At 35.4% G+C, this 21,971-nt stretch overlaps 4 protein-coding genes across 4 annotated transcripts; 1 reads left to right on the forward strand and 3 right to left on the reverse strand.

Moving 5' to 3' along the window:
- LOC109707975 lies at nt 7,314-8,125 on the forward strand (the record flags this gene model as incomplete). The annotated part of the gene is given in 1 exon segment (XM_020229526.1): nt 7,314-8,125. A coding segment is annotated over 1 exon segment (609 nt). The 3' UTR covers nt 7,962-8,125.
- Nucleotides 9,772-14,355, reverse strand: LOC109707025 (peptidyl-tRNA hydrolase ICT1, mitochondrial). The gene is made up of 8 exons (XM_020228066.1): nt 13,998-14,355; nt 12,061-12,120; nt 11,262-11,344; nt 11,109-11,173; nt 10,997-11,030; nt 10,789-10,859; nt 10,543-10,640; nt 9,772-10,198 (listed from the first exon to the last, which is right to left on the reverse strand). Exons 1-7 carry the CDS (start codon nt 14,206-14,208, stop codon nt 10,550-10,552), a joined length of 615 nt encoding a protein of 204 aa, XP_020083655.1. The 5' UTR covers nt 14,209-14,355; the 3' UTR covers nt 9,772-10,198; nt 10,543-10,549.
- On the reverse strand, nt 16,600-17,577 carry LOC109707394 (probable long-chain-alcohol O-fatty-acyltransferase 4). Its single transcript, XM_020228631.1, has one exon. It carries the CDS (start codon nt 17,575-17,577, stop codon nt 16,600-16,602), a length of 978 nt encoding a protein of 325 aa, XP_020084220.1.
- LOC109707395 (long-chain-alcohol O-fatty-acyltransferase-like) lies at nt 18,986-20,005 on the reverse strand. The gene has a single exon (XM_020228632.1). It carries the CDS (start codon nt 20,003-20,005, stop codon nt 18,986-18,988), a length of 1,020 nt encoding a protein of 339 aa, XP_020084221.1.

The raw sequence follows: 21,971 nt of genomic DNA on the forward strand, positions 1-21,971 counted from the left end.
ATATATATATATATATATATATATATATATATGTATGAACAACTTGCTCTTTTCTATGTAACCAAGTTGTAATTTGTATTCTTGTTGTATATATATATACACACACATTATATGTAGTTGTAAACCATTACTACATAAAAGAAAAAAAAAAAAAGAAAACAAGAAAAAGTGATCTTTGACTCGATTACATTAACCTTGATGTGAGTAGATTGCATGTACGTTATAAATTTAATCAACATGCACCATTATATATAAGCAAATTAATTAAGCATTTAATTCATCTTTACATATATTTTGTAGAAATGCATACATAGTAGTTATTTCCTTGCTCAAAGTTTTAATGTCAATGAGCTAAAAATGCTTCATCCTATTCACATGTGAATCATACTAAAAATGATCAATTTCTCTAACAAGCTATTTACAAAATCCCATAAACATTATTAATTACAATTTCCCTACCAATGTGATCACTTTAATTTTTTATCAGTAATTTTCATACAATATACTCCATTACTGTGCTAATCTACTATCTTAATCTTATTCATGCAAAACTACCAAAGACCCAAATTGATATCCAAAATGGAAAAAAAAAAGGGATCATATCCAATTTTTTCCCTATGTTTTTAATATTTCATGAGCTGTATATTTGGTCTTTAGTATTCATGAAAGGAGTTGTAAATTTTTGATCCCTCCGTACTCAATCTTTTTCCACTCCTATATGATTAATTTTAATGATCTTTCTTAATGACTACCTCCAAAAAAAGAAAAAAGAAGCTCATAAAGTTTGAATACGATTTCACTATAACTTGAACTACTTTTTTGTTTTTCTTCGTGTCGTGTATCTCATGGGATTGCAACTGTTAAAAATGATCAATTTCTCTAACAAGCTATTTACAAAATCCCATAAATTAACATTATTACAATTTCCCTACCAATGTGATCACTTTAATTTTTTATCAGTAATTTTCATACAATACACTACTCCATTACTGTGCTAATCTACTATCTTAATCTTATTCATGCAAAACTACCAAAGACCTAAATTAATGTCCAAGAAGGAAAAAACAAGGGATCATATCCAATTTTTTCCTTTTGTTTTTAATATTTCATGAGCTGTATATTTAGTCTTTAGTATTCATGAAAGGAGTTGTAAGTTTTTGATCCCTCCGCATCGCTCAATCATTTTTCCACTCCTATATGATTAATTTTAATGATCTTTCTTAATGACTACCTCCAAAAAAAAGAAAAGAGAAGCTCACAAAGTTTGAATACGATTTCACTGTAACTTGAACTACTTGTTTGTTTTTCTTCGTGTCGTGTATCACATGGGATTGTAACTGTCATATATTATTCAAACCTTATTCAAAATTCTCACTGTACTTGAATTGGACAAAGGACAAGTTGATGAAAAGTAAGAAATGTTTGCTTCTGATTTTTTCCAAATCTATGGGCTCTCTTAAAGACAAGGTTGCGCGAGCTTATGTAATTAAGATGGTATGCAATTCTACATATTTTAGTTGACTAAACACTTTTATTTAGAATTTTTTTTTTGGCTTAATGTTGCATGCAAGATAAATTAACTTCAGTATATAATGAAAATAACATAGAGTAATTTCCATTAATCAAGCTATATATATGTGTACAAGTTACATAGAATAAGCCTCAATTTGTTATATAAGCATGATTTTTCTTAGTACAACATAAAATTAATCCAAATTAGTCACTATACTTATCATGAAGTTTCCCTTAGGATAACTTAGCGAAGTTCCATGTAATGGCAATTGAGTCACTAAATCTTATGTTTTGTTTCACTCAAATCACTCTATACTAAACTCGAGTTTAGTTTTTTTTCGTCATACAAACGAAATGACGACTAATCGAGCTGAAATGATACAGCTATAATACATTGACAACTGATTCAATTGCCACATCATCTAAGGATCCTTAAAATTAAATTCAATGCATCCTTACAGAATGATGTGATAGCTCAACTACACAAAGTTGAAGATAACATGATAGTTAAATTAGTTGTCGCACAGTTCCTTCATTAAAGAACTATTTGGACAAAGTTTAATACAATGACCCACACTGAAATCATAAGCAATTAATTCTTTGTGATATATTAAAGTTCAACAATCAAAGGAGTTCAATTTCTCAGTATTTAACTTAGTCCAAAGTTTCCCACTCTAAATTTTGAGTTTGGACAAAGTTAACATCATGGGCCAAATGGTTCGATCTTTTATAAAAAATTTGGCTCCACAAATAACTAATTGACTATGAACATTTAATATGCCTAATTAAATAATCACATAGGATTAGGAACATGGTTAGTTATGTATGCAAATCTAGTTTAAGATTATCGGTTATATATCATTTTGGACCCACCAATTAATGTTGGATATTTGTAGGAAAGTCAAAGTAATCAGTGAATTTAAAAGCTAAAACAACTAGTTTAATTAGCTGTTCACTGTACACGGGCTAATGTTTTTATTGAAAATGCTATCCCTTGCTTAGTATAATCATTTAAACATAATTATTAATTGTTTTCTATGTTCTTTATATTATATATTTATTACGAGAAGATATCAAAGTCGAAATGATCGAAACATTTAACACCGCGAATATGAAAATACATTTTTGTTTGGTTTGCTTATCTGTTTTAGATTTATTTCTTATTTAATATTAACTTTTCGATTAGCTATCGCGATAAGAAGTGTGTTAGAGATGTGCACTCATCAGTAAACATCATTAACTAAAATACAACTTACTTACAATTTTTATTGATCACTTGTCTCGCTATTAGAATAGTTTTTTCAATGTAAACAAAATTAGAGTGACATGTGCAAAGGCTACGATGTATACTTTGTTATTTTCTAATAAGAAGGATATTATCAATTCATCTACGTATCAATTAATCTTACCTTAGCATGTAAAATGTGTTTAGATCCTAATGGAAAGGTAGGATCCGCTAAATCTTGCTTCTCAAAAAGATACATTATAATAAATAGGATTGTTTTAAAATCAGAAAACAATTGTCCTTTCCTATCTCTTCAGTTTCTTAATTCTTGGCATAATTTCTTGTCGGAAATAATAAAATTAGCAGTTCCACGTAAATTTTTATCTCATTACCTATCACTAGATCCGTTGGTAGGTTATCAGTATCTTGAATAATGAGCTTTTGATTTGAATCCTGCAGTGTTTATATAAAAAGTGTTATAAAAAAAAAATTATTGAAAATAGCGTGCACAGCAAAAAAAAAATCTTAACGTACAATGGCACTAAAGAAATATGAAACAAAAATATTATGACATTAAATGATTGATACAGAGATTTAAACTCGATACTTATTGGAACTAAAGAAGCTCATGCACCACTGACTCTGATACTATATATATAAACCTAAGAGATATAGAAATATAATTTAAAAATAATCTTAACTCCGAAAAAATGCAAGCAAATGCACCGTTTCTGTAGCCATTTAAATATTCTAATTTTATTTCTAATATTTCAATTTATTTGATTTAAACAGTTAGTGACCCTAAATTTTAAAAATTTGAATGCATCGTTTATCTTTACAGATTTGATTAATATATTTTATGTAATTTATATAGCTATAAATTTATTGAAATAAACAGTTAACTTAAATTTTGTATCGAACGATTCATCAAATTATTTAATTAAATAAATTAACAACTAAAATTAAAATTTTAAAAGATCAAATAATCTTTTTTTTTTTTTTTTTGAGAGAGATATGTAGCACGCAACCCGCTTCATTTATTTCATTTAGAATAAACTTAACTGGAAATGTGAATCAATTAGGATTTGAACTTGGGTTTCGGATATTAACCACTAAATCCTTTGCCACTTGTTGTAGGGACGGTCGGTAAAAAAGATGAGAAAATTGATTCAAAATGACCTATAGTTCAAATAAATTTTATACATTTTTATCGGGAATATATGGTTTTTTTTTACAAATAGTCCTCTCACAAATTTTATTTGCAAAAATAGTCCTGTCCGAAAATTATTTGCAAAAATGGCCCTGCCCCTGCCACGCCAGAGCCACGTCAGCGCCACGCGGGCAGAGCGGGCCCAGATGTTTAAGTTGAACACGGTGAACCATTCACCGTGTTCAATACAAGATTTTTGTATTGGACACGGTGAATGGTTCACCGTATCCAATACAAATATCCAAACAATGGCTAAGTTGGAGGTATTTGTATTAGACACGGTGAATCATTCACCGTGTCTAATTATTTGTATTAGACACGGTGAATGTTTCACCATGTCCAATACAAATATTGCGATCTTAGCTATTTTGTATTGGACACGGTGAATCATTCACCGTGTCCAATACAAAAACTTTGTATTGAACACGGTGAATGGTTCACCGTATTCAACTGAACCATCTGGCCCAGTCCCGCCGGCGTGGCGCTGACGTGGTGCTTGCGTGGCAGGGTCAGGACCATTTTTGTAAATAAATTTTTGACAGTACTAATTTTAAAAAAAAAATTTATAAGAGGGCTATTTGCAAAAAAAGCCCGGAATATATATATTGCTAACTCCTCCTACACATATATATATATATATATATATATATATATATATATATATAAGAGGTGGCAATCCAACCCACATCACCCCAACACTCTCATTGGCCATCACTTGTTGACCACACATTACAAAACCCTAGAAATAGAAGCCCACATCACCCTTATATTTCCCTTTTGCATTTTTCTCACCCTTAAGATAAGTACAGCAACATCTCCATCCTTACTTACTTGTACTTTCTTTTTCCCTACATGTCCTTTCTCTCTCTCTCTGGTATACTGTATTTGGACGCAACCACAGCCACTTACACCCCCACATGTCTCTCTCTAGATTTATCTCTAGATTTTTCCATATTTATCTCTCTCTCTCTCTCTTTCTCTCTCTCTCTCTCTCTCTCTCTCTCTCTCTCTCTTTCCTAATTAAACTTAAGTTTTTATTAAATGTGTAAGTTATTCAAGTCAAGGAGGGGTGAGTAGTTTTATATTTGTGCGTCAAAGTCAGAGCCTATTCATCACCATAAATAGCCCACAGGGCCATAACCTTTTTATTTTTTTTTTCTAAAATACCTCTTATATGTTCCACCGTTATTATAAATAAAATACCTCCGCAGTTATCTCCTGTTAAGTAACTTAAGTTAAACGTGAGTTAAATATCTACCACAACTAAAAAACTTAAAATACCAATTTTGCCCTTAACTTTAGGGCAAATAAGAAATGTTGGTGACAGTAGAGGGGTATATTAAAAAAGATCAAAAGTTAAAATACTTTTTGTGCCCCTGACTTTAAGGACAAATAAGAAAGTCGGCGATGGTGGAAGGGTATACTTGAAAGGGCAAAATAGTAATCTTACAAAGATAACAGAGTTAATAAACTGATTTTAACTCTAGAGATATATTAGAAATAGGTTGAAACGTAGAAAGGGTATTTTCAATATTAGCCTTCTAAGAGGAGTAAATCGCGAGTCGGAAATTTTTCACGGGTATATAAACAATTGCCCCTTTTTTTAAATAGTAGGGAACAAATTTTTTTTTTTTACCATTATTTAGTTGAAAGGAAGAAAACAAAATTATTATATATATTTTTTCTTATTATATATATTATATTATTATTAATTTATAATAATTAGTATACTATATATATTATTATTATATTTTTAAAAATAAATATATTTAAAATATATTATATAATAAGTTTGTAATATAATACATAATAGTATATTATATTTAGTACTATAAAATAAATTACTATATATTTATAAATAATATTTATAAATATAATATTATATAGTAATATATTATATAAAAATAAAATATTATATATATATATATATATATATAGAGTGAGGCTACTATACTTCTAGAAGCACGGAGCTTTCCGTGCTTCCAGATCTTTTTCCATGTTGCGACTTTCGAATCGTCGATCGGCTCTATTAAACTTAATCTAGAGTATTTAAAGTAGCTAGAAAATAAATTTTGCAATTTTTCGATATCATTTGTCTAGTGAACAAAGGGGCTCAAAATCAACGGCTGAAAATAAAAATCTTACAAAATGTAATAATATGACATTAAAATTTTAGATCAAAAATATTGATCTTATTTTAGATCTGGATATTTCTATACCGTTAAACTTGCAAACGGCTCACTACGGCCATTAAAATTATTGATTTTGAGCCCCTTCGATCACTAGACAAATGATATCGAAAAATTATAAAATTTATTTTCTAGTACTTCAAATACTCTAGATCAAATTTTACGGAGCCGATCGACGATTCGAAAGTCGCAACATCAAAAACGACCTGAGAGCACGGAAGGTTCCGTGCTTCTAAAAGCATAATAACCTCATACACTATATATATATATATATATAATGAAGAGAGAGAGAGTCTGCAGGCTCTAGGTGTGGACTCTCCCTCATGCGGTCCACGAGGTGAAGTTCACCTTGGGTACTGTGTGTTAACACACCTGTGCCACGATTTTTTAGGACGAGACTTGAAGAGAGCAAAAAAACAAAAATTCTTCTGAAAATCTGTTACGAATAACCAAATAATAGAAAAAAAATTTCAACGAAAAATATTTTTCAGAATGATTTTACGTGGATCCAAGCACACCCTTACTAAATTTAGATTTATTATCTTTAATCCACGGATATATAGTAAATATAACTTCAGTAATTTAATTTCAATCAACAGTTATTTTTATTTTTGTATAAATCACAATGATTAATGAAAGAAATTGAATAGTGGTGAGCCCACTACCATCTCGTAATATTACTTCTATAATGAGAATGAATAAATCACTCTAATTCTTCTATTTTTTTTTTCTTTTACTAGCTAAGAGTATTCTTATTAAAATGTTTGACAAATTAATAAGAAATCTTAAAACTCTACTACCATTCTAAACCTTAATAAAACACAAAACTCTAAAAATTAAAAAGCTCTAACTTATTGCCAAGCCAGGTAATAATGTTCACACATGCATGTACTCAACGTTGTACGTACGCGCGTACGTAGTAAATTGCTCCGACCAAGGATTGTAGCATATCCTTTCTCACGACTCTCTCTCTCTCTCTCCCTCTTCATACATTAACCAACGAATTTTAAGGGAAAAAATATGCCAAGCTTGTCGTTTTATGGCGACATTAAGAATATCCTGTTTCCCGTACACCAACGTGTTAGCGTACATCTCTCTCCCTCCTTTGTCAACGCACCCCTCCTCCATATATATCCTATCCTTAGATGAAACAATAATAATAAGCAAGAGAGAGGAAGAGGAGGAAGAAGAGGAAGAGGATAAATCTATCATCAATATGAAGTTGGTATGGTGCCCGGAGATGGCGTCGAAGGCGTACATCGACGGCGTGAAGACGCTGGCGGAGCGAGAGCTCGCCGACACCGACGTTGCCGAGCTCGTCTCCGCCATGGCCGGGGGCTGGAACGCGCAGCTCATCGTCGAGGCCCCGGCCCCGGCACCGCACGACGTCGCCGCCATCACCCTCGCCCTCTCCGCCGCCGCGCGCCACACCGGCGCCCGCTACGTCTGCGTCTACCCAGACCGTAACTCGGCGGCGGAGCACCCCGCGGAGGTGGTGGTGGGGGAGGCGGCGGAGGCGATGGGGGGGCTGGAGGGGGTGGACCTGCTGGTGGTGGACGCGCGGCGCGGGGACGCGGCAGCGGCGGTGGCGGCGGCGAGGCCGGGGCCGAGGGGGATGGTGGTGGTGCAGCACCACGCGGGGCGGCGGAGGGGCTGCGGCGGCGGCGGCGTCGCGTTGGTGCCGGCGGTGGATTCGGCACGTGGATCGGGACACGGGCGAGGAGCACGTGTTCCGACGCTGATATCCTTCTGGATAATTTTCATGTCATACGTCAATATGCCAGCACAGCAGCAGAACTTATCTCCAAACACGGATATCAGCTGAACATGTGCTGGCACTTTGAAAATGTGAATAGATAGCAACGCATGATAGCATATGTTCATTTTGACATATTTTTTCTTTTCTAATTTTGTATCTTTATTATATGTAAGATAAAAGTTTGTAAGATGACAATGGAATCCACGCGTTGTGAATTTTTTGGTTAGTAATTCCATTACGTATTTACAAGAGCCGTTATACCACCAAGACTTAAAATTTTCGACCTAAAATTTTAGTGCAGATTGGGAAAGAAACTAAAGCTTAATTCGCATGGCTAGTCCTGCAAATGACATATTATATAAAAAATTTCACTAATATTTAAGTAAAGATCCATCACTTTGATAAAAATTATCGATCGGCTCTAAAGCAGGTGGCAAAGGATTTAGTAATTGATACCCGAGACCCATGTTCGAATTATAGTTGATTCACATTTTCAACTAAGTTTATTTTTAAATAAAATAAACAAAGCAGATAGTGTTCTACCTATCTTTTTTTTTTAAAAAAAAGGATAAAAGTTGCGTAAATTGGCAATTTCACAAATACTTTTCCATGAATTCCATTATCAACCAATATAAGTTACTTACTATTTACATGAATAATATTATGCTTACAAATTTTTTACAAACTTTCTGTAAGCACGTGTTTCTATGGTTGGATTTATTTATTTATTTATTTTTTCTCATTTGTGAACACACATAAAAAAAAAAATAGAACCTAAAATTCTGAAAAATTAATTTTATGAAATTTTATGGAAAATATCATTTCTATAGCTTTAGTTTTCCAGAAAAAATAATCAAAAAACCATAAGTAGATTCTTCCATAAAATCTGTATAAAAAAATTTAAAAAAATTACATTTTCTGAAACCAATCAGCCAGAAAACTATTTTCTATTTTTTTTTGTTTAACCAAATTGTAGATAGTTTTGTTCCTAAGCACAGTATTAGTGTATCTACATAATGCTTTGTACTCTTTGGGAAGGAAATTTTTTTTTTTTTTTCCAGATGTAAACTTAAGATACATCCCAATTTCTTTCCTTGTTTTTTAATTTCCATCTCATTAGTACTTTACTAGATTGAATGAGTAGTCATAGATTATGTTAATGTTCATTTGAGAGCATATCTAAACAACTTGTTACTAATTTAAGTAAATAAAGAGTTAGGCTTACTAATTTGTGAGAGATCTCTCCATCACCCAGAATAAAGTAGCACTAGATCGCATAATAGAAAAATGAAACCGACATACAACTCCTAAATAATTAAATCCTGAGTTTAGTTGATCAGTATTATAAAAAGAAATTAGTAACCAAGTTGATGTTCGATCAGTGTTTGACGTTAACTTAGCCTTAATTAACTAGGAGTTCTACCTAACGAGACGAATAATTTGACGACAAGCATAACATAAGTGATAAGCTTAGCTTAGCTGATCAAAATCGAACTTGAAAACGCATGCAAAAATAGCAAAACATGCCAAAGCTTTAATTTTAGGTCGATAATAACACCTATTTCACATCTTTGAAAACAAAAACTCCCTTAAAAGACGAAGAAAAAAGGCAAAGATAATAAGAACTATTCGGACGAGGTCATAGTTAGGTTAGGTTCAATTAATAATGTCCTCATCTAATCGCCACTTAGTAGTTCGGTTAGTAGGTATTCTCATGGTCGAGGTGAAGCTAGATCTTGGATTTCTAATCCAGTTTGGTGCCCAAAAAAACAGGTGGGTGCGCAGGCCTTCGAGCATAACTTAAAAATAAAAAAAGCGATAAAGCGCCAGTGATGATCTTAATCCAACATTGTTAGCTATCAAAGTAAAATTTACAAATTCAGAAATCGAGTAAGTCAAGTAGGGATATAAAGAGTGCATACATTCATGTAACATTTCGAGTTAATTTGCAGCAACAGATACACTTACAGATGCAAAATTCAACAACAATTACAGCTACAAATGTACAAGATTTTGGACTAAAAGCCTCTGGCTATTTATAATGGTAATCAACACAAATCACCCTGATTAAGGAGAGAGAGGAGCAGTGAAATGAAACCGGGATTGTTAACTATACGAAAGATTGCGCTTCTTTACCTCGCATGGAAATGGATGGACTCGCTCGTTTATGCACTGTAGAGGTATATTTTTCTCCTCATATGTTAAGCCAGTGATTTCAATTTATTCTTCTTCTATTCAGTACTATTCAGTAGTGTGTTTAGATCAACAGGAAAAAGATCTCTCTAATTGTGATCTGAATTATCCTGAAATAGAAGAAAAGGAGAACCATCAACACAATCTTTAGCATCGCCTAAACAAAAAAGATGAATCATATTTGGCAACTACACCGATCGTCCCTAGAGCAAGTGACAAAGGGCTTGATGGTTGGTACCCGAGACCCAAGTTCGAATCCTAGTTGATTCACATTTTCAGCTAAATTTATTTCTAAATGAAATAAACGAAGCGGGTAGCGTGCTACCTATCTCTCAAAAAAATATTTGGCAACTACTAAAATACAGCTTTCAGAATCATGATTTGATGATTATCAGGACAACCATCCATTACAAGCAAATGAAAAGTCGACTAGTTACAGCTTCAGGAATTGTACCTTATAGTCAATCCCAACTATCTCTATTCCTCCTGAATGTTTTCTTTTGTGAGAGAGCTTTTTTGTTCAGAATCCTCTTTTGCTCTCCAACAGCAGCCCTTCAATAACAAAGGGAACGAGGTAACTCATTCAGTTCCATTAACATAGTTTAACAGTATATCATCTTCGAGTCTAAACAGAACAAGTTGAAAGCAAAATGACATCCTTTTCTTAATATAAAGGAAACCGTAGATAAATATGGCTTACAATTTTTCAATCCTTTTCTTTTGCTCTTCTGAAGGAGGCGGTGGAACATATGATGCAGCATCAATAATAGCCTGCTCGGAAAAAAGAAAGGATTTAGAAAAGAGTAAAAGGAAGAAGCCCCCACAATTAAGAAGGGCAAAGAACAAAAGACAAATGAAGTAAAATTTTGTGTTCTGCTAGATAAAGAAGCCCAAGTTCACTACTGGACCTGCAATTTCTCGAGAGCGTCTTCGATGTTACCCCTGCAAAAGATTAACCAATCGATTGAATTCACAACCAATTGAAAATACGGCATACTACAGCAAAAGATGGTAGTTTACTTTTGGGTTCTTGTCTTTGTAGAAGAAATTACAAGCTCCCCATCCTTGTTGATACGATTCTTTTCCTGTGAAAAAGACCCCCAGCTATCAGGTTGGAATGATTTAAGGACCAAATGAACGGGATGATAATATTCAGAAGGTTTTGAGAGTAACCATTTGAAGTATTCTCTCCCTAATTCTCTCACCCAACCAATTTGCCTGCTTGACATTGAAGCGCATGTCCACCTTGGTATTCACTGCAAGAATAAAGATTATGCTACAAATTTAGAAAGCCAAAAAATGAAAATTAATACCGAAAAGCAGCAAATTGCAGGAGATTAAATAATTGCAACAACAAAACGCATGTAAAATGTTAAATAATAGGCACAAACACCACGTATAAGTAGAAGCCAATCTGATACAGAGACAATATATAAACCAAGTTAGGCCCTAACATGAACCAAGGGATGAATATTCCTCAAGAGCAAGGGTATTCAACAGAGCACAAAAAACAATAAAATCTATTATAGGAAGTTGTGTGTCCAGATGTCTACCATGTAACATGATTAGCAGTTATTGCCTCGCAAAGAGGCAGAAAATTCTACATAACACAAGAAATATGGTGGAAAAAACAAATAAATTGTTATAGCCTTAGAATGAGAACGGGTAGGGAAGGACTAAAATGCACCATCACATCCTAAGCAATAAAAGATAGATTTCTAGAGACATTTGAAATAACGATGAAAAAGCACCTAGAAAATTGATAAAGATAGCAAAACCAAAGCAAATAAGAGTACAATTAATAGGTTGCTAGCCTGAGTTGAGATTAAAATCCACCCAAAAAGAAAAAAGAAACCGAAACATTTCATGAGTTGCACTTCTTAGAGTATAAAACTTTATTTGGTACTTTAACAATTATATTTTAGAGACCATAATAAGAAAATAAATGATAACAATAATAAACTCATCACACCTTTGTTGACATTCTGACCACCAGGCCCACCACTTCTTGCAAAGCTAACAGTGACATGATCTGCAGAATAAAGGAATTTCAAATTAGACAAGAGAAAACTGAAAAATGTTTAATTTAGACAACATAATATGCCCAGTAATCTTGAACAAAAGAAAAACACTAACATCAAAATGTGTCAAATAACACCTGCATCAATATTGCTCAATCTTCCTGTCAATATCAACATGTATAATGTATAAAGTAAAAATATGCCAAATGTAAAGTCAAAGCATGCCAACAATTGATGCCACCACAGTTATCAGAGGCTACAAAGCAGGGTTTGAGTTTTGCCGAAAACAGTCCGATGTCCAAAATAATGATATGCAGTTATTTATAGTACTCACTGAAAATTAACAATTGTTCTGTAAAACATGCTAACAATTAAATGTTACAAGTTACAACTTGTATCAGCTTATTTGCAAGCTGAAAGGTTAAAATTCAACATAGATTAAATCCTTCTAAACAGAGACACTCCGCAGCTCTTCCTCCTTTCTCTTAGCAGGTATTTCAAACATTAAATAAATTCCCCCATTTTTAAAAAAAAAATCAAATGATATTTTTGCATTCCCATGCAACACCCATTAGAAGTAAATCAATCACTCAATTATTATCCAAAATTTCATCATACATTGATCTCTTGTACCTAAAAAGCTATCACATCTTATTTCATCAATACAAAGTTTCTTTCCTAATCAAGGACTCTAAAAATTTAGCAACAATCAAATTATTTTAATATTCTTCATGAAAAGCTAAAATGAGCCAATTTACAAAGCTTCTAAACCCCACTTTAGAAGAAATCATGGATATGCCTTACTGTGTAAAAAGGATCCTATTAGGGCTGGATTCATTTACACAAGACTACTATACAATTTCGTAACTGATTTTTTATCAGCCTCATTTGGAGTCTACAAAATATAAGAAAAATAGAGGCAAATATCCGTCTGAAAATCCTAAGGCAGAATAGGACGTTAACTGAAACTAAATTGACCCCAATTGACTCAATCTCGACCATTTATGGACTCAATTTACAAGACTTAACTACAACTTGGCTCCATTCATGGCTATGAAGACCCTCAGCAAGAATAACACTCCTGTCCAAACTGAAATCTAATTACACTTACTCAGATTTAGACCCAAAGACTGGCTAATATTTGACCTACACCAATTGATTTCGAACCGGCTCAAACTTGACAATCCATAGGCTCGATTAGCTAGACTAAAACTGATCTAATTTAGTCACACCAATGAAAATCCTTTAAGAAGAATATAAGATCTGCCCGAACTGAGACCTACCCACAGTTATTCAGATTTTAGATCCAAATACAGGCAACGCTGACCAGCCTTGATCAATTCGAACTGATTCAATCTTGACAATTTAGCCACTTGATAACCCAGTTCACGCCTAAACTAAATCAAGCGTAGCTTATCCGCCAGAAAAATATATTTCCTACAGAAAAGATACTAAGATAGCAACTATATATATCAAATTGAACAAATATCAGATGCAATTTTCAATGCAACATTACTATATGCTCAAAATGGAGAATATTTTTGGCAATACTTCTACTATTTCATAATAGCTCCCTAGATTGGAAGGCGAAACAATCCAATCTTGCTCACATCTAACAATTTCGCTGAGATTTACAAAAAGACCAAAATTGATTAACCAATACAAATTAAAAAGGGCCCTAAATTGCAAAAATTTCTTCCCTTTCATTTCCATTAGCAACCATATATTCGATTATCCAAACACAACGCTATGTCCTTTCACTGATAACATATATTAGCATACTAATCGACAAGATAACCCTAAACAAATATGGCGAACGATTTATCCATCATTTCTCAGTCCATTTTCGTTATTCTTTAGATCGACACGATCGAGAATAGGAATTTACCCAGCGTGATCTTGGGGCTGGGCTCGGATCCCGCGGAGACGGCCCGGTCCTCGGCTTCTCGGAGGATCTGCTGCATCATCGAGAGCCGTGCCGACACCTTCTTCCCCCCATCCGCCTCCGCCGCCGACTCCGACGCCGCGCATCGGACGTGCCTAATCCCGAAGTGGATGCGGCTCGGAAAGAGGAGGATACTGCTTCGGAGAATCGCCATTGTTGCGAAAAGAGAGAGAGAGAGAGAGAGAGAGAGAGAGAGAGAGAGAGAGAGAGGGGTTAGGGTTAAGGTTAGGGTTAGGGGATTTGATTTGCCGTGAGAGAGGTGTTCGTGGGTGTTTTGTGGACGTCGCGGAGAGTGGAGGTGAGGGAGGGAACGAACGAAAGAGAAAGCTCGAAGCGGATATACTCAGTAGTGGTTCGTGGGTCTAAATATCTAGATCCGACCCGTCATAGATCCGAGGTTTTTTTTCTTTTTCTTTTTTATTTTTCTTTTTTGACTTATATTATTATTTTATTATAAACATAATTTCTCAATTGTACCATAAATACTAAATAAATAAAGAAATAAAAGGAACTGTCCCCAACGTTAATAAACTGCATAATCTAATCCCCCTTAACATAGTTACTGTAACATTAGAAAAATAAAAAATATATATTTTTTATTTTGAGGGTTATGTGCAATATATATATATATATATATATATATATATATATATATATATATATATATTGCAAAACTGAATTTAAAATTGGATAAAATTAATAACTCTATAAACTATTAATCATGAATAGTTAAGATAATTAATAGTGTCATCGGCTAAAATGCCATGTTTCTTGCAGTGAAATCTATTAAATTTATTGTCAAATTTGAAAAATTCAATCCCCAATTTGATTCACACATAAGCAACTAAAATAATTTTGTTTTGAATATTTATTCACAATGGCCCATAATTAAATAGGTCACTATATATACATGGATCGATCGATTTTACTTCCCACAACTCTTATTAAGCACTAGTTTGATAATGTAGTCTTTAAAAATATCTTTTTTATACTTCCAAGGACATAAAATTTCAAAATGTTTCCAATATTTTATTTTTTTATGCTATAAAATTATAGTGTCAACCACTACTAGAGAAACATGTGCTTGTGTAGCTAAATAATGGGATTATTTCTTAGTATTAGTACCATTAAAATAAGTAGTTAACTATATATATTCTTCTAAAAATTACTGAAGAAGACATGTATTTCCAAACTCCACATATAGAAATATAAATTTTGTACTATCGTAAGTTCTTTCACATTAAGGGGCTGTTTGGTTGCACGCATTTGCAACTGCAGTGCAGTTGCAAATACGTGCAACCTCAATTCCTTTGTTTGGTTTAGTGTAGTTGAGTTCAACTGCTGTAGTTCCAACTACACAAGAAGGTCCAAATGCTGCAGTTGAAACTACATCCAAATTGGTCGTAGTTCCAACTGCAGCAGTTGGTGAGGGATAGGATCACCCACAAATTAACAATAATAAATAAATAAATAAATAGCTAAATAAATAAATAATATATGTATATAGGTAAATAAAAATACTTGTAAATAAACTCATACTAATAAAATTTTTTAGACAATACAAGCTTTGTGCAAAAAATTAAATTTTTTAAATTTATTTTATTTAAAATATAAATATTGTTTTTTTAAAAAATTTTTATAGAATGTGATCATGTATGTTAATTTAATAAGTTTTAATTAATTATAATTATTAAATTTGATAAAAAAAATGAGAGAATCGTTTAAATTTTAAAGTTTGATTTACATATTAAAATTAAATAAATTAAAAATTTTAAATGTGTCGATTAATAAGTTGAAGAATATTATATATATCTACTTATTTATTTATAAATAGTAAATTTAAATGATTAATAAACTTATACAATTATTTTATGTTTAGTGAAGGTAATCTCACCACTCTATCTGAAAAGGTGACAAAATTCACAAATACAACTATCAGCTTCATATTACCAAACAGAAGAAATGTAACTGCAGCAGTTGCAACTGCGTAAAACCAAACAGACTAGGTGTAGTTACAACTGCAGCATTTGCAACTGAATGTATTTCCAACTACACTGTTTCTGCAACTACATCCAACCAAACAGCCCCTAAATGCATGCATAATCTAATACGTGAAATTAAGATTCAAAACCACATTTTATGAGAAAATTAAATCACCTCCCCCAGTTCCAACGATTTGCCAATGATTTTCTTTTGCTTACTATATAAGGAGTAATAACATAAAATACTTATAATAATCTTACATTAATAAGTATAGCTTCAGAATAAGAAGCATGTCCCAATTAAAACGATAGAGAATCGAATAGCTATACTTATAATATTATTGAAAATAAGATTATAAAGAGAAATATTACAAAGATTACAAGTTACTTCTCTGGTCAGAAACAAACATATTAATTCCTCGTGTCCCAAAATAACTCATCACGAAATTAGAGCGAAATAACAAAAATTGCGATCCGATTAGTTAAAAAAATTATTTAAAGTGAACTTTATAGAACTTTAAATCTCGATTTGCTACATAGTGCGTCTTTCATCTGAGCTGAAGCTAGTGTAGAAAAAACAGTGCCCGCCTGAGTAATGCTGCGGCGGTGCCCTCCAAGAACCGGAGGACGGTGCTGCACTCCAACAAGCGCGCGTCAACCCCGCTGCTCACTAGTGGCTTGAAGAAGAGCCCCAAAGCGGTGGCGATGACGAACCCCACGGTGATCGGCGTCGCCAACAATGGCGGCAGCGGCGCCCACCCCCTCAGGCGCCACCACCTCGACCTCTTCACTGCTCCCTCTGCCACCGTGACCATCCCATGCAACACGAAAAACGCCGCGGGCTCCCCCGTGGGGGGCCGCAGCGTGGCGTAGCAGAACATGGCCTCGTGCATGACCCCGGAGACAAGGAATGCGGCGAGCGCAGCAGTGGTGGGGCCGAGGCTGCGGCGTACGGGGTCATAAACGGCGGGACGGAGCACGGCGGAGACCGTGAGGTTCCACCGCCGGCCCCAGAAGTCGCCGAGGGAGGTGGCCAAGTAGGGTTTATTGAACTGGGGCTCGAGGTCCACGCGCAATGCTCTGCCAACTACGACGGCAGAGAAGGCGAAGACGAGATCGATAGCTAAGTAGAAATGGGCGCAGTAGAGTGAGAGGAGGAGGTAGGAGTGCATTTGGGGCTTGAAGCGGTAGAGGGGGATGAGGAGGGCGAGGAGGAGGGCTTTAATGGCGGAGGAGAGAAGGGTGAGGGAATTGTGGGGTGGTTTAGGGTTACGGTTGCGGAGATTGATGGGGAGAGAGGAGAGGAGGAGGAAGGGGAGGAGGGGGAGGGAGGGGTGGAGGGGGCCGACGCCGAAGGAGAGGAGGAGGAGCTTGAAGAGGGAGAGCCATGAGAGGAAGAAGGCGGAGATGCCGCGGAGGAGGATGGAGGAGAAGGAGAAGGGGAGGAGGGGGAGGAGGGAGATAACAGGGAGGAGCGCCGCGAGACGGGGGATGCCCGCGGGGATGCGGGACGCGGCGAAGCGGGCGTAGGACATTGCCATGGCCACGGTGACGGAGACCGTCGCGAGGGTCCGGAGCTCCGAGTAGTGATCCATGGAGTAGCCGAGAGAGAGAGAGAGAGAGAGAGAGAGAGAGAGAGAGAGAGGTGCAAGTGGCCATGACCATGAGAGGAAGAAGGGTTATGCATGGTTCACGTGGAATGTACGTAAAAGTCATGCAAAGAACGTTGGCAATGAGAAAGTCATTTTTGGTCGCATAACAATTAACAGATTAAAAACTTTCACATTACACATAAATATGACAAAATTTCATATTACTTCTGATAAATTTTTTTTGTCATTTTACATATATAGCATAAGATGATTGATTTATAATTATATATTTTTTGACATATTTACTATTAATAAGAACTTTTTTTTTTGGCCACAATGCTTTTGTGAGAAGAGAAATTTTACCGGAACTGGTTAGATGAGATCGACAAATATATAATCTATCAAATTATGAATTTAACAATGTAAAACAATGGTCCTTATAAAAGTTTTGTTATTTAAATTTTGTATACTATAATGCAACAAAACAATAGTTGAAAGTTCAGGAATTATCCCAATGTGAGATCACACAATTCGCCGTCTATCACGTGAATGGATGAACTAAATATTTTACTCCATGTTCTTTCGATTTTGTAGTAGAGAATAAACATGATATATTTGAAAACAATAAAATTCGGAGCGTAAAGCAATTAAATATTTAAATTAAACAAATGATTCAGCACTAGAACAGGAACAAATTAAAATAACAAAAACAAACATTAGGCCAAAAGTTTAAATCAAATTTGATTCCAATAAATTAAAATCACTGGAATCAATTTTTTTAATTTCAATTAAAACCAAACCCCAGATTTATATTAACTGAGGTAAGGATCAATTGACCCAAGGCTTCTTCTTTCTCAACCTTACAAGAATAAATATATAAAAATGCATTCAAACTCTCTCAACAATAGGCAAATTCGGAAATAAGCCCCTAAAGTATATCTGTAAATTTTTTATTGAGATCCCTTAATATTTCACTTTTAAGAATTGAATAATTATAGGCAAATAAATTAAAATTTTAATTACTAAATTGATTGATAAATCTAGCAAATAACTTAATATTTTATACTACTTTATAGCAAATAAAATCAAATAGAATAACTGCTAATAGCTATTATTAGCTATAAAACACAACTTAATTAACTTAATTTTTTTTTTAAAAAAATTATAGAGGTATCAATTAAAAAAAAAAGTTGGAGGTGTCTAATTCAGAAGCACTTTTACCAAATAAATATGAACGAACGAGTATTACCACAAGCAATTAATCAAAGCTCCTCATTTTTCCGAGGTGGGGCCCCCGGTCAACTCCCGGTTCGGTTAATTCGGTTAACTTGAACCGGACCGGGTCGAGAGGGAGAGGTCAGAGGAGGCTTCGACCGGTCTCCTCCACGAAGGCGACCATGGCCATGCACTCCTCGAGCATCCTCTCGTCCGTGCCCCCGCGAAACAACGGGGGCACGAAGAGCCACAGCCCCGTCCCCACCACGAACCCCACCGTTACCGGCGCCGCCACCCACCTCGGCGGCGCCGGCGCCGCGCTCCGCCGCCGCGCCCACCACCCCTCCGCCGCGGTGCAGAGGCCGTGGAGCGCGAAGAACGCGGTGACCTCCCCCGTGGGGGGCGCCGCGAGGGTGATGTAGTAGAACATGGCCTCGTGCATGAGCCCGGAGACGAGGAACGCGGCGACGACCCCCGCGGCGCGGCCCAGGCGCGCGCGCACCGGGTGGTACACGGCAGGGCGGAGTGCGGCGGAGACCATGAGGTTCCAGCGCCGTCCCCAGAAGTCGCCGAGGGAGGTGGCCAAGTAGGGCTTGTTCGCCTGCGGCTCGAGCTCCACGCCGAGCGCCCCGCGCGCGGCCGCGGCGGAGAGGGCGAGGAGGAGCTCCAGGGACACGTAGATGTGGAAACAGAGGATGCCCAGAAGAAGGTAGGGGCTCATTCGGTCTCTGAAGCGGTAGAGGGACGCGAGGAAGGCGTAGAGGAGGAGCTTCGCGGCGACGGAGAGGAGGAAGAGAACGGTGGAGGAGGAGGATGTGTGTTGTTGTTTTGTGTTGGTAAAGGAACGGAGCTTGACGGGGAGGGAGGAGGTGAGGAGGAAGGGGAGGAGGGGGAGGGAGGGGTGGAGGGGGCCGAGGCCGAAGGAGAGGAGGAGGAGCTTGAAGAGGGAGAGCCATGCGAGGAGGAACCCGGCGGTGCCGCGGAGGGTGATGGAGGAGAAGGAGAAGGGGAGGAGGGGGAGGAGGGAGATGACGGGGAGGAGCGCAGCGAGGCGGAGGGCGCCGGGGGTGACGCGCGACGAAGCAAAGCGCGCGTAGGACATTGCGATGGAGACGACGACGGTGACCCTCGCGAGGCTCCACAGCTCCGACGGTATCGCCATTGTCGTCACCATTTTATTCTTTTTTCTTTTTTATGAGTTCTTATTTTTTCTCCTCCAATACTATGAAATAGTTTTCCAGTGCGTTGACTTTTTACGCTATTGAACCAAGGGGTACATTGACTTTAGAGAGCTCAACAGATTTGGATCTTACAATTTATCCTTAAACGAGAGAAAGTAGTTGGGTGGACCTTGTCCACCACGTCAGCAAAGAATGAATCCATATTCTTACTCGTAAAAATAAAAATAAAAAATGAAACACTATTTTAAGTCAAAGAGTTCGTAAAAGAAAATGTTAATCAGGTATTTTTGTTTATAATAAAAAAAACATAATATTCTTGGAGAGTATTAATTTATATAAAACAAATTCGTTATTTAGAAAACATTTTTTTTTTTTATAATTTAGTGTACATAGTTTGATTGGTACCTTTGGTATTCGATCACGAGATCGAATATTCAATCTCTTTTATGATTATTGTATTAATGGACTGAGATGAATGAGATGTATGATCTTGTTAACAAATAAATAAATAAGTAAATAGTTAGTATTTACAAGTTATTAGGGCAATGAGTTGACTAATTAGCACTGTATTATACGTAAAACCTTTCTTTATGTGTACGTGGATCACATGGCTTCCTCTACTAGTCTGAAGGTCGACATAAAAACCCATTTTATTTTTAATTTTAATCCTCATCTCTTACCATTTTTTTACAAATTTTTATTAGATTATTTGCTCGACCTCACATTTCTTATTTGATAGTTTCAATTTAACCATTTAAATTATTTTAAATAACAATTTTTTAGTTAATAAATATAATCTACTTAATTTGTGCTATATATGATAGGCACTTATAAAGGTCATGAAGCCCCCCCNATGATTTTTTTTAGTACAATTAACACAGCCACTGTTAATTAGTTACAATAAAATATTTAATTTAATAAATAAAATAGGTAAAAATATACATTGGCCTCGTCAAAGTATAGGCCAATTCAATTAATATCTTTGATTTAATACTATTTTATTTATTAAATTAAATATTTTATTGTAACTAATTAACAGTGGCTGTGTTAATTGTACTAAAAAAAATCATGTTTCATAATAAAAATAAATAAATAAATAAAAAGGTTCTATAAAAAGAGAGTAAACGCACTCACTTTGTGCCTGATCATGTAATGTCACTCCCAGCTCAGAATAGCAACAACTCAGCTGGGGATTAATTGTTTATCATTTGATAATTTAAAAAGCTAGATCATTTAAAGACTCAAATAAGTTTTTGTTGGCTTAAATGGGCTAGCATCATGTCCTGTGACGAAATGTTATGTTGGGCCGAGTCATGTTCGAAATGGTGTGAGATTGAGTGGGCCAAGTCATGTTCGAAGTGACGTAAGACTGATTAGGCCGAGTCACAGTTGAAACCCGTGGGCGCTGTATTTGTATGTTTTTAGTGACTTGGTTGCGTATTTCTAACCGTTCGAGTTTTTGAGATTAATGATTAGCGCCAATAATCTGACAATTTTAAGTAGTGTGCAGCTCTATATATTAAAAACCCAAAAAATACTATTAAAACATAGCTTTAGACAGGCCTAACACAATTTTTACTACTTAATAACCAATTTAGTTCCCACGTAAAGAATAATCAACTAAACCAAAAGATGTAGTCATTAAAGCCAAAACAACAATTGTAACTCAAGTTAATTTGTGGGGAATTTTGAATCCACCTTTCAGATACACATGTATATATATAATTCACTAGCATATCTAAATATGAGTATTGCTAGAATACTATCGGTAGTAAACGGCTCGATTTACTATTGATTTATTTTCGATGATAGAGCTTTCAAATTGACGATCGGTGCTGTTAAGCATGATCTAAAGTATTTAAATTACCTGAAAATTAATTTTTATATATTTTCGATATTGTTCTTTTGTTCATCAAGTGAACAGAAAAATGAATGATTGAAAATGGA

This window comes from Ananas comosus, linkage group 3 (assembly GCF_001540865.1).
Source record: "Ananas comosus cultivar F153 linkage group 3, ASM154086v1, whole genome shotgun sequence".
Lineage (NCBI taxonomy): Eukaryota > Viridiplantae > Streptophyta > Magnoliopsida > Poales > Bromeliaceae > Ananas > Ananas comosus.